Source organism: Abramis brama, assembly GCF_963993115.1.
Source record: "Abramis brama genome assembly, chromosome: 19".
NCBI classification, from domain to species: Eukaryota; Metazoa; Chordata; class Actinopteri; order Cypriniformes; family Leuciscidae; genus Abramis; species Abramis brama.
The window spans coordinates 8,906,792-8,921,216 of NC_139981.1; the positions used below are offsets into that span (position 1 = coordinate 8,906,792).

Consider the following 14,425-nt stretch of genomic DNA (forward strand, 5'->3'; position numbering starts at 1 on the left):
GACATTTTGGCAGATTGGTGGCAACTTCATAATATGCATTCAAACAATCTCATTCACCGTTTTTCGTACAATCTGCTTACGCTCCACTGAGGGTTAATTTTAGGGTTGGACCATAAAAAACAACAACGCATTTTTACATACAAATCACATCATACAAATTCATACAAAAATTCATACAATTTTCTCATGAGATCGGGTTGACAGACCTGATTTTAATCAAATCAAAAACCTTTGTTCTAAAAATCTATTAGAAACACCTGAAGGAAAATGCTTGAAAATGCTAATTCTCTTCAGGACTAAGCAACATTACTATGAAACTGCTGATCCTGCTTTGGTATTATTTTGCATCTTTTTACGACAGTTGAGATATTCAGAGTGCCATCAGAAGTTGACATCACTGACATACGTAGTCAATAAAATAAGAAATAATTGACGACAGCCCATTGAATTATTGAAAAACAAGACACACCCGAAGAGGTAAATGCAACTGTGACACAAAGCGGAGTGGCCATTACATTATGGGTGTAAATTATTTTTCAATAAGTCATCGGCTTGTCAATTATTTTATTTATACCATGGTTACCTCAAGACATTTTTACAAAGCAAGTGTACAAAGACAAAGCAAAAAGTTAATTTCATAAGGAAAACATGGAAATTGTGAATTTTATCCTTTTGTTTGTCATATTTGCTTGGTAAACATCTTTGAATGGACTTTGAAATAACTGAAATAATTTGGTGAAGTGATACAGAACTGTAATGCAGTTGACAGACCAGAAACTTCTACTTACTGTAAAAATAAATAAATCGCACACCCTAAAACATTTGTCAAACGATCGAAATCAAGCATCACAACGATACATATTTTTTATAATACAGTAAACAGGAAACTGTACTGTACTGTAGTAAAACATTACAGTGATGGGAATGTGGTGGGACGGTTTTCTTAATGGTGTGAAATGTGACCTGGCCTGTTTTTTTGGAGGTTCTATTGATGTTATGAACTTAGGTTTGTCTACAGCACAAGCCCGACACTGTGTCAATAAAATTATGCTGTGCTGTTGTTGTGCATTGAATAGTGTGCAGAAATACCAGCTTTTTGTCTCATTAGATTAAAGCGCATTAATTACAACTGTTCACTCTAAAGATTAATAGATGGGAGGGGGTGTATGTGTTTGTTGGGATGGGGGGGGGGGGGGGGGGGGTCAGCATTCTTATGGATGACATCATCCCACACATAAGGCATTACCTCATTCTTCAATCCTCTCAGCATGAGTCACACCACACTGTCAGTGGTATCCTCTCCACCCCCCATCTCTCTCTATTTCTCTCTCTCTCTTCCTCACTCCTCTCATCCTTCTCTTTCTTACTCTCTATCACACCTCCCCCTTGTGTTGTGACAGCGTGTTTCTGCAGACAATGCTGTTTACTTCTGGCCTCTCTCCTACTGTTGAGGCATGCTATAGGTGACTGCTTTCTACTGGCGCCATGGCGAGGGCCAATCAAAAAGGGGCAGACTGCTCTAATCACTGAGCAGAGTGCCTTGCAAGGCACCGCTTTAGCCAATCAGAATGGCTGGTTGCTAGGCACCCAGAGGTAAAAGGGGAGGGGAGAGGAAGATTCTAGCCAATGGAGAGGCTGCTCCCACAGCAGCCAGGCATTTCAGGTTACCACCAAACCAGACAAGGGGTCAACACAATCACACAATCTCACACACACACACACACACACACAGTGTAAGTAAAGAAAGAGGAGAAAAAAAACATATTACATCCTTAGACACTGCAATTTTTTTGCATGGATCAAACTAATATGTAATAATGTACAAACATCAAATTAGAAGATGCCCAATGAAGCCTGTAAGTGCAGCGTTAATGTTTTCTCAGTGTGTTTGTATAAATGTGTGCATGCGCACAGGCGCTTAAGTGCATAGCTGCCAAACGTTCTTCCTCCAGGCAAGTTTTCAGTCTCTAGTGAGTACGAGTCTGTGATCTATGTGTGTGTATGTGTGTGTGTAACTTGTTTCAGGTCCAATTTCCTTTGGGCCATGTCTCATTCTCTTCTGGGGTAAAGAGGTTCAAACAAACATCGCCTTTTCACACACACACACACACACACACACACACACTCTTAGGAATAACAGAATAATATGTGCCGTTTGCATGTTTGGGCAGAAAACCTTCATGTTGCATCACTATGCGAAATACTACAAGAAAGTGTTTAACACTTCTAACCAACAGGGTTTCTGCAGGTTTTATGAAGGTAAATTTAAGACTTCAAGACATTGAATTTGAAATTGAAGGAAACACAATGTCAATATGTTCTCTGAATTAAATGTCTAGTTGTATTAGCAACGTTTCAGAGTTTGAAAATACAACTTCCAACAGATATCCATTAGTTGAATTAAATACAAACATTTTGAAAACATTTGCTCCCAACCTCTAGAATATGAAAATAACTTGCTGTACCTTCTGATCACACTGAACAAAAGTGATATTCTTCCTCTGTATTATTGTCTTGTTTTCCAGCGCATCTGTCTAAAGATTCTTAAATCAAGATACAAGTGCAAGATGCAAAATAACAAAATATGAAGTCTTGTTGTTTGTAAAATTTATCAAAACTAAGTGAGTTTATGCCTAAACCATGAACAAATATACTGTAGCTGCAAGCGGCAATCATCAGAGTCCAAGCACTAATGGCCCATGTGGATGATTAGCGATCCAATTGAAATGTATCTTATGTGCGTTTTAGAGAAAAGCCCATGAATCTTCACTGAACGTCCGGGTTTAATGGAAGAGATTTTTGTCAAAACAAATTACTCCCTATTACTGTTAGATTAAAAGAAAAGTAGAAAACCTGCATAAAAATGTTTATTGTCTGTCATAAAGCATGTGATGTATGTGTGGACTCGTATTTAACATTTAAATTTAGATGAATCGCTTGTCATAGGATGATACAGGACAATTTCAGTTAAATGTGAAGGTATCTTTTGCCGCTCAAAATCTCATTTATCTGAAGCATTTATCTATAAGGCCCTTTTCATTATTTATAATTTATTCTATAATACTACATGTTGCCTTCCATGTACACTAACTATATAAAACTATACTGTCAGTACAATGTAGTTATACAAGTGAACTAGATCAATGCATCTATTTCCATTCAAATGGATTGAAACTGATAGAAAAAAAAGTGACTGAAGAGATTCCTTATCCTGTGGCCTATAATGGACAGCATCAATATCACAGCCTCCATCTTTCAAGGCTAATAGTTTAGAATTTACTGTTAGCCTACAAAGCATCAGAAATTCATGAAACTAAGCAAGTTTGCTCAGAATAACTTGTTCTCCGTGTGTACAGGGGGACTTTAATGCCCCGTGGGAACCCTGCAGTTGGATCACACGGTTGCAGAGTTATAATGGTTCTTTAGTTGTAGCAGTCTATATTGGTGGAAATTCACAAAACTTGGTGTGCGTCCTTAGAATGTCCTCTTGTCTGTGTGTGATAAGTTTTGTTAAGTTTGGACATTGCATTCAGCAGATGAACAATTTAAAAAAACTTGTATCTTTGCAATGCTTGGATGAATCAAAATTCTTTTGATAACTTTTTGCCAGCACCATTCCAAGCTGCTGTGTGCCAATTAAATGTTTTTTTTTGTTGTTGTTGTTTTTTCATAATAAAGCAACATTTTAAACAAAAAGTTAAGAAAACCTTTTTTTTTTAAAGACTACAAAGCCGGAAAATTCCGTCAATGGTGGGGAAGCGTTGTGTCATAAATGATGGAAAATTCCATCAATGGAGGGGAAGCGTTGTGTCATAAATGATGGAAATTTCCATCAATGGTGGGGAAAGAGTTAAAGGCTGTGAGAAATTGTGTGCAATACCTCTGGTTTGCTGAGGCTAGAGGACACTAGACAGCCTGAGCCCACGTCCAGGTCCCACTGCTTGCGTCCCTGGTTCAAAGGATCCAGAGCTGCGATTCTTCCATCCAGTGTGCTAATGATCACCAGAACCCTGTCAAGCACATAATACACACAGGTTCACATACTGTACAGTGAAGAGGGTTTCCATCACTCTATACGGTTCACAAGACCTTTCCCTACTGCCTTCATATTCAAGCTTGCACTTGAGGTAGAGATTATGAGAGGTATAGGAAGTTGTAAGTGTGTGCCGCTTTTAAATTATGACTAATGCAAAGTTATGTTCAATAGCCGATAAATTATAAATAAAACACTAAAAATAAAATCTTTTTAAATTCTTCAAGTTATCCTACAAGTGTAAAGTATGAAAAATGGATATTCACTTTGAATTTGGCTAAAAATGACATGTAACAGTGTAATTAAATTATTAGTGCTTTTAGGCCTGGATTTAGAGACAGGGCTTAGACTAAGCCAGGAGTAGGCCTTAGTTAAATGAGAACATTTTTAGCTTTTATTAATGTGTTAATGCACATCAGAGCCGGACAGTAACGGAGTACATTTACTTGAGTACAGTACTTAAGTACAATTTTGAGGGATCTGTACTTTACTCGAGTATCATTTTTGGGGAGTACTCATGACTTTACTCAAGTACATTTGAGAGGCAAATATTGTACTCTTTACTCCACTACATTTCTATCCATAACTGTGAGTACCCGTTACTACTTCTTCTAAAAAAAAATAAATAAATAAAAAAAAAGGAAAAAAGAAACATCTCGGAAACCCTCAATTTGTTGTTTCCCTCTCAAATGTGATTGGATTGTGTAGGCGCCACTGATTGGGACAGCCTATCAGCAATCACCTTCAGCTTTCCGCCAAAGTCAACTCCATGGTCAGATTTAGATATGAGACGAAACCATGGACGAAACAATGGATGAAGACGCAGCAGGTCCATCCCGGGAGTATTTTTTTTCCCAGGATGGTAGGGGAAGACTCATGAATATTCATTAGGGAAGTCATCCCTGATTGGTCTTAACCCCAGTGACGGGTAGGTTTAGGGGCGGGGTTAGGGAGGTCATAAGACCCCCAGTGACGGGTAGGTTTAGGGGTGTGGTTAGGGGTAGGTCATCACACCAATCAGGGATGACTTCCCTAATGAATATTCATGAGTCTTCCCCTACCATCCTGGGAAAACCCGTGGCCCCACCTTGCCAGACTATTTCAATTTTCTGAACAAGTTAGATAGTTTTCGCTTCAAATGTTTGCTGTGTTTACCAATGTAAGCACTGTGGCAGTAGTAATGCAATATTTAGAAAATGTAGCCTACTCTTGTACTCTTGATACTCAAGTACTTTTAAAAACAAGTACTTTAGTACTTTTACTTAAGTAGACATCTGACTGTAGTACTTTTACTTGTACTTGAGTAAAATTTAGCAAGGGGTATCTGTACTTTTACTCGAGTAATGAAGCTGTGTACTCTGTCCGCCTCTGATGCACATTAATAAAAGCTATAAATGTCCTAATTTAACTAAAGATGATTAAACTGCCAGCATGTCAAACTATCACTAACTTTTTTTTGGCACTATGTGATAAAAGCTAACAAGAACTGATGCCAACACAGGACACTTCATGGCTAAAGTGCCAGGGAACTTTTTAATGGACAGGAGCAAGGGTAGAGAGCAAGACTAAGAATGACGGAGTCGCTTTGATCAGGTCTAAGAGAGTTAACACATCCCTCCAGACATCAACACTGATGAGGTCAGAATTTAAGGGCACTTCAGTTCTGCTCATCCCAGTGCTCTGGGCCAACACCGTTTGTTCTCATTCTCCAATAGGATTGAAGAGCAGAAAATGCTATAGCACAGCACTCCTGATTGGCTGGAGGGCCCCTCCAAAAATATGAGGGCTGATTGGTTGTTGCTAAGCAGTGGGCATTGTGAGAATGAATGAGGACACTACACTGGTCCCACCCAGCCAAAAGAGTGATTGAGGGAAAGAAAAAGAAAAAACACAGAGAGAGAGAGAGAGAGAGAGAGAGAGAGAGAGAGAGAGAGAGAGAGAGAGAGAGAGAGAGAGAGAGAGAGAGAGAGAGAGAGAGAGAGAGAGAGAGAGAGAGAGAGAGAGAGAGAGAGAGAGAGGTAACTGTGGTAAAGGAAAAATAACAAATCCCATTTTCTGGATGAGATCAAAGAGTAAGTGTATTCCACAGGCTGTTTAACCGTAGGAAAAATAAAAAGGAGAACAAGGGACTAAAACAGAGTGAAAAACAAAACATTTGAGAAAAATTGTGAAACAATTGACAATTCAACAGTTTGCCTGACACCAATTCAGTTTTGTAGACTATATTGTAACATGAACTGCATAAAAAGTGCCATGAGATGTAATTAAAGTTAATGCACACAAAACCAAATTATAATAGAGACTAATAACTAAACGTATGCTCTCCAGCTAACAATGAGATTTTCTCATCATTTTCTGTTTTTGCCACCTTTGTAATTTCTTATACTTTCCTCTTCATTTTAATGTATGTTCACTATTACTTTCTATTTATGTCTTATTTTATTGTACTGCACTCGCACATCTTCATTTTATATATTAGTCACAGGACTTTCCACTCAACCGGCATATTTATGACAGTCAGCAGGGAAAGGCATGGTGTTAAATGCAAAAACACTTACATAATGTAAATCTTATATTGAACGTCAATATATAAACACTACAATTTTCAAGGAAATAAAAAAATAAGGGAAAGTATCATACTGGTAAAAAAAAAAAAAAAAAAAAAAAAAAAAAAAAAAAAAAATCAGCATGTAAACTGTGAGAGGAGCTTCACTTTATCTTATGTCATTTTAAAAGCCTGGATGCTCACAAATGACACTCACCCTGTTAACTCTCTCAACATTATTCCTGTCATGCGGTTTAACACGTTGCACTTACACAAACAGATACTTAAGTGTGCTTCCACACACCTGTGATCCCTCCCTCTCACTCACACTTACTCTCGTCTCTCTCTCTCAGAGGAAGTCAAGAGAATCTCAATGCAGACCTGATGTAAACAGACTGCATGGAAGAAGAAAAAAAAGAAACAACTAGGGTATCTGAGGGGTTTGGTCCAATCATAGGAGGCTTTCCTCCTCCCTCAGCCAATCAGGGATTAGATGTGTTGCTGCACTTTCAATCAGAAACCACTCCTTTAAAAAAACACCAGCCAATGGACATAAAAAGCCCACTGTAACCATGCCACACCAAGCAGCTCTTATCAGCTAAGTGTGAGTTAGCAAGTACCACTGCAAAACACACACATGCACAATGGGAGCATGGGGAGCACGTGGTCAAGTTGTGAAAACAGAGGCGCACCCCTGCGGAGAAGCCGCAGAATTCATGACAGGCTAACAGAGTAAAGGACTTTGTGCAGACAATTGTTTGACAAGACAACATGCAGAAACCGGATACAGTAATGAATCATACAACAATGTGATTCAAGCAACAGTTTACTCAGAAATGTAAAATCTTTGTGCCATTCAAACCCCTATGACTTTCTGTCTTCTGCGGAACACAAAAGATGATATTTAAGAATATGTCCCCAGGCTGCTATTTTTCATACAAAAAGAGTGAATGGGGACTGATGCTTGTCAAGCTCCAAAAAGAAACAAAAAAAAATTCACGACTTGTGCAGTTTTTTAAGGTCGCGGTGACATATTCCTTTGCGAAATTCAGCAGGCACAATGCAGTCATTTCAATAGGAATTCATGCGACCGGGAACAGCCCTCACATGAATTTCGCATTGGATTTAAGTTTTTGACGTTGTCAAAAAAATCTGCTTGGTTTGGAAGTGACTTCTCGGTCAGCGGTGCTTCATGCATTCCTACACAATTCACAAAGTTTTGAAGAGGTTTGCTAATGTGACCGCATCTTTGATCTCCCGAACCCACACGATAGCTTTATGAAAAGAACAGACTGAAAAAAAGTGCCCCCATCCCCCTCTTTCACTTAAGCTCTTTAAAATCCAGTTGACACTCTGCCCAAAATCTCCTTTTGTGTTCCGCAGAAGGAAGAAAATCATACAGGTTTGCATAACATGAGGGTGAGAAAATTTTAGATGGCCTTTTCCTGTAACATGAAGACAACCAGCTGATATTGTTTGTTTAGAATTTATCACTGCGCCAGCTGACCACTTTATTCATGGACAGACAGGTGAAAAATGGAAAAGTAAATAAATAAAAAAAAATCATAAAATGTTTTTAAAGTTTATCTTCCATTAAAAACCATTTCATAAAAATTAAGTGGAAAAAGTAAAGCGATCTAGAGGAGTTAAAACCATCACAATCCAGCTTATACTGCATTTTGCTCATGCATCTGTAGAAGTGTAAGTACTGTTGAATAGAAGTCTCTGAAGGGGCAAAGACTACAGTTTCTACAGAGTTTTCCAAGTGAAAGTGATTTTCTGCTTGAGATAGCACACAATAAAATATAGCACTGCAGTAGCATGCAGAGCTCGGTATGGAGTGTTACACAAAGCGTTCGGCAATGCATTTCAAGGTACCATCTTCCCCAGGCAACATCCGCAGTACACAAACATGATGTCCATATCCATATCTCAAAAGCGAGAAACAGACTCACTACAACATTCAGCCCTTCATATGCACACCACAAGAAAAAAAGTGCAGTGTGTGTATAACTTGTTGGATATGTGGTATAATGCCTGCTTTACCGTATTTTTTTAAGAATCTGGCGGTTTTGGCGTATATCACAGCATTTTTTTTTTTTTTATCTTTATGACTGGACCTTTATATAGGTTTATGGGATAGTGCCTTATTTTACTGTCAGGAGGACATACAGAATAATAAATAAAAACGTTGTGTTAAAATACAAATTTACTTCAAAACAATGGTGTTAATCAAATGAATTTATAAAACTAACCTTAGTTAATATTATAAAATGTAACCAAATTAAAATGTAATAATTCCTTTAATTTTTGGCAAGTTTACAATTTAAAACATGAAAACTTGTTATCCTTTAAAAATTATTTATTAAATGCTATTGTTATTATTACTACTACTACTACAAGAATACATTCTACTGTGCAATAGTAATATTTATTTCATAATTTCTTCAAATTAGACCAAACCTTTAATTTAGGTGGGTTGTAATAAAGACCTTTGAGTTTCTGTGTGTTTTAATTAACTGCATTATTATTGTTATTACTTGAAGTACTACACTCTACTGTGCAATAGGATTGAACAGGATTCTGTTGTAACTTCTTCAAGTTTAACCAAACTTTTATTTTGACAGGTTGTTGTGAAGACCTCTGAGTTTATATGACATGATATCAAATGATTTTATCAAATAGAATGGCGAAATGCAGGTTAAGTGACTAAGAGTAGCTTGGCAGATGAAGTTCATCTCCTCATATAGTGAGACGGCAGACGCTGGAAACTCCACGAACATCACGCGAGCTTCAGTATGCGTGTAGTAAATGAAACAGCGGCGCTCATTCACGAAGAACAAGCAGACTTCAGATTCAATAGCAGTTTTTTTAGTTATATTATTCACAGACACTAGTCCATATAGTATTTGTGATTTGATTTATTGTACAGCACTACTTTTGATTTATTCATCCAAAAATGTATACAAATTTGTTGTCTGGATTTGGTCCGAGTTTTCTGCATCGCAGAAATCATAGGGCTTTACATGGTAATTTGTCATGTTAAAGCGAGTTAGTTGTGTGGGTTATTTATGGTTGTGTTATAAATTTAGAACCATTAGTAAGATAAGGGTATGCAGTTAATAGAGGTCCCCCGCTATCTGCAGCAATTGTTTTAGCTACACACCAATATAGCAGTTATTGAAAAATACACATCGCCCAGCACTAATGTGGTGCATGACAATAAGAGTGCTTATGTAGAAGAGAGATAACAGAAAGACTAATAAAGAAAAAAAAAAAAGATGACAAGCATTCAGAGGTATAGTTCACCCAATAGATTTACTCAACGTTGGTCTTTCCAAACAAGCATTGATTTCTTTCTTCTACACAGGATATTTGAAAAATATTGGGAACCAAACCATTTTAATTTACTTTTATAGTATGTTAGATATTACTCAAAATATATCTTATGTTCCAAAGAAAAAAAAAGATTTGTAATGACTTGAGGGCGAGTAAACACTGACAGAATTTTCATTTTAGGGTGAACCGTCCCTTTAAGGGTAATGCAACCCATTAAAGAAAGTTGCATTCATTTTAACACTGTGTTGATGGCAGTCTTTATCATGCAGAGTTTTTCTCCATGTATTGATTAAAGCATTTACTCAGAGTGTGTGTGTTTGTGAATGTTTAATCTGTCTTCTCACTCCATGTCACGTTCTGACACGCCCAAGCTGCTATCACCATGCAGAACTATAAGCTCTTCTGCCATCTAAATTGACCTTGCTAAATTTAGTCCATCTTGAACTGCAATTTCAGCATGCCTAACTTCAGTCAAATGTTTAAGCGATAAAATTAAACTAAAACACAGTGAGGCACACCTGTACAATTTCCAAAGCACTCCAACACTCACGTGCCAAACACACCACCACAAACTTGCACAAATCTCAAGAAAATGAAAATTACATACTAATTCCACACAAACTAATTCCAAATGTCATCATGCACAGATCACTGTCATTTCCCTCCTCTTTAACTCTCATCATCTTCCTCCTGTTTCTATCTCTCCAACATAGCGCGGTGCAGAGAAATCAAAACTCTGTCACATGGTACTGCTCTCTTCCTACTGGACGAGTCCAGGCCTTGATCTAGGTGGCTGATTTGTTGTTGCTAAGCAGTGAGGAACCAAACTACAGGAAAGCCTGGATCCTGTCTACTGGGTCCTAGCGCCTTTGGTTTTCTGTCTCGATGTCCCCCCTTTACTTTCTCACTCCTCGTCTCCCCAATCTCTCCCTCTGCCACACCTCTCCCATCTTCCCACCCATTGCTGCAGTGCAGTAAGGTGTGTCCTCCGCAATGAATGAAAAAACAGCTTTAAAGAATCAAACCATAAACAGAGCAAAAAAATCAATCAAGTCCAGAGTGAGCGTCACCGCATGGGTAAGAGTAACAACACCAATTCAACATCCTTAAACACACCGTGCATAAAATCAGTCGTATTTTTATAGTCTGACCGGCTTGTACGATATATCAAAAGTGCTTATCCATGTCAGTTGAAGTAGAAAAGTTTGCATTAAACATGCCAAGTTTGTTCCTGATTGCAAGACGACTAAGTCTCATCTCAGATTGATGAACTTCATTTGCAACCATGAGATTATATAAAATGAATCTGACAGCTTCTCCATAGTTATCTAACCATCAAGTCAGACAAAAAAAGCCCATAACAACAAGCACACGAACTCTACCCTTTCCTTCCCTCCTGCTCTCTCTCTCTCTCTCCCAACTCAAATTCTGAGCACTTTTTCCTTCCACTCGTCTAATTGGCCAACAAGTTTGCCAGCTCAGCTCTTCTGATTGGCTGTTGCTAAGCAGTAGGCAGTTGGAGCTAGACGTCTGGCAGAGTTTGCACCAGGCAGCGGAGAAGCAGCTTCACCGTGAGTGTGTATTGGTGTGTGTGTGTGTGTATCAGTGAGGGCACCTCGAGCGAAGTGTTCCTTCCAAAAAGTCCCTCAGGAATCACCAGCAGTCCAAAAATACACACACTGAGGCAAAGCTGATCTACATTAGTCTATAGGCCATACCTGGATCATGTTCGCCAATGGAACTACCAAAACCCCACAAGGAGAACTAACAAGTACCACAAACTAATTCAGTATTATATACATTTAAACAGCAATTGTGGTGCCTAGTCTGGGAACTGAGCCCGGTTGGTTGGTTTGGAAGATCTTCACAACATGTCTTGTATTTTATTTATTTATTTTTTCCTGCCATCAATGGACTTTTATGAACTGAACAACAGAACAAGCTGTTAAGAGTGTCTTTATCACAAGTGATCCCCACAATCTTTTCTTTTGTTGTGAGAAGATCTCTCCAGGGTTAGACTCCCATTTGCCAGTCGACCATGCTGTGTAACACGCAAAACTGTCCCAGGAGAACACCATCCCCCAGTAAAGCTGTTCCATGTTGTGGGGAAGGCCTGAGGGTGTTGATTATCATCGCTGTGTTATGGAGAAGTGAGCACAAAGGTTTTGTTCTTGCCTTCATGCATTATCAATAAAAGCCAGACATTTGCTTGTTTATTTATAAGTGATTGACGGATTCTTGAACACTGCACATAAATGCATGAGATTGTTTGATATTGAGGATCATGGGGGAAACACACAGAGGTGTGAGCAAGTGCTTTATCTTGGCAGCAGGTGTGAAGGCAGCTGCTACTCTCACCCCTGTAGAGATACCCAACCAATGCAGTGTTAAACACACTACACACAATTCCCTCGAGTGTGCATGACACATATAACTATGCCACCAGAAACAAAGACCAGCCTCTCCTTCCAGTGATGTACGACTACTGTCAAGACAAAGTCCCGGCAACTTCACATTAAAACACCAGCACTGAAGTGGTGTTTAGAGCAGGATTTCCAGCAGGCTATTCAGACAGATAAAGCATTGTTGCACTGATCATTTGCAACACATGTAGTGCATGGAAAGTTGACTTTTTTTTCCACTGTTACTTGGGTAAATGTATTTGTGTTTGGTATAGAGGTTGCAAAATGCATGCATATTACCATTAGTTATTTCTTCCATAAACTGCAAATGATATGGAACTGAATATGCTGTAAATATGTAATGAGGTGACTGTACTTTATAACACAAGCAACCCATTTAATATACCAAAAGTAGAAGTGAAGTGGTCGGTCAGGTTAGCAATTAAGCTGTGGTAGTTATGTTGCTATCAGCAGTACCAGAGCAAGAGCACATCTCATTCATTCATAATGTTGCACAAAAATAGCAGATTTTGCTTTTTAGCTTTTAACTTAAAGTCCCAATGAAATCAAAATTGAAGTTTTTTTTTGGCTTTTAGTATGAATATGTTCCTTAAGGTTATCTATAAGTTAATGTGCTCCAAAATAATGACAAAAATTCTCTCACAAAAAAAAGTCTCTCACTTCGCCAATATGGGTCAACGATTTTGATGACTTCACTCTGCACTTCTCAGCTTCTTGAATGATTCACAGTGTAAATATGCTTTCCATTGGGATGAATGAAGTCTGGTTTCGCGACTTCATGAATGAACCGTCGGCAGAGCGCACACAGTCTGCTCCGGTCCAGAGACACGATAGCACAGAGCAAATCACATGTGCGAGTCGGCACAGACCACAAAACGTATCGGACCCTGACCCATTTGAATTCTACACAGAATTCTATATTTTAAAGCGATATGAAGGAGATTAGGAGGAGAAACGGTTAGACAGACTCAGCATTAGAAACAGCACTAGCCGCGTTTCCATTACCCCTCAAATTGCGCAAATTGAAATTGCGAATTGAAAATACACCCAATGGAAACACGTCAATTTTGCAAAAACTCCCATTTATCGCAAAAAAAAATTTTTACGCTCGCATGAGAAGGTTTTTCAGGCAATTCGAAAAAGGAATATTTCGCAAAACTGCAATGGAAACAGTTTTTGCGCATTTACAGGTCACCTGACTTAGAAGGCGCGGTGTGTTTGGACAGAATACAAGACAGAGTTCTTTATTAAATTCATAAAAGACAAAAGAATGACAGAAATACTAGATTCTAAACCTCAAAGAAATGCCACAATCAACACCTCGGAGCAGAAATGAGTGAGAAAAACCCAGAAACACCTCATATGTGCCGCTCACAGTATAAGGGTCTTTCCTTGCCATTAATGCTTGGATAACACGCCTACGTTTCCTTCCATTAATAATAATAATAATAATAATAATAATAATAATGTCTAGTGCGGTACGTGGCTGTGATATATATAAACTTACCAACGTACGTTGCCATGATTTTTGGAATGACTTATCGCGAGAGGAAAAAATGTTGTTTTAGTCGCATAACATCGGTTAATGGAAACGCCGTCATTTCGCAATAGTTTTTTATTGATATTTAGAAAAATATATGTATATATTTTTTAAATAATAATAATTATAATAATAATAATAATAATGCAAAAGTTTTGCGCAAATCTTTAATGGAAACGTGCCTACTGATGAGTAGAAGAGTTAACAATAGTGTCATGCAACCAACATAAATTACACACTTTTCAAAATACACATCCTCAGCAGGATTATGTTCACTGTTCGTAACTGCTTTAGTAACAGTTTCATATTCAATCTATTAAACTGTGGCTGTCAATTGCGGCTTTGCCGAGCTCAACGCCTCTGGCCGAGCTGTGATATAGCTATTGGCTATTTTTAAAAAGGGGAGGAGCTGTACAACATGTCCTGCGCTGTCTTCATGTTTCAGTGGAAATTATGTCAACACATTGGAAAGGATAGTTCTGATGAAAAATCTGTCATCTCACCCTCATACGGTTCCAAACCTGTATGACTTTCTTCTGTGAAAC

At 38.3% G+C, this 14,425-nt stretch overlaps 1 protein-coding gene across 1 annotated transcript in view; it reads right to left on the reverse strand.

Moving 5' to 3' along the window:
• The window catches only part of eif2ak3 (eukaryotic translation initiation factor 2-alpha kinase 3), a 31,424-nt gene that overhangs the window by 14,416 nt on the left and 2,583 nt on the right, over positions 1 to 14,425 (reverse strand). The window contains exon 2 of the mRNA XM_084093784.1: positions 3,881 to 4,010. Within this exon, the coding sequence (XP_083949910.1) occupies positions 3,881 to 4,010 (130 nt within the window). The remainder of the gene's footprint in view (positions 1 to 3,880; positions 4,011 to 14,425) is intronic.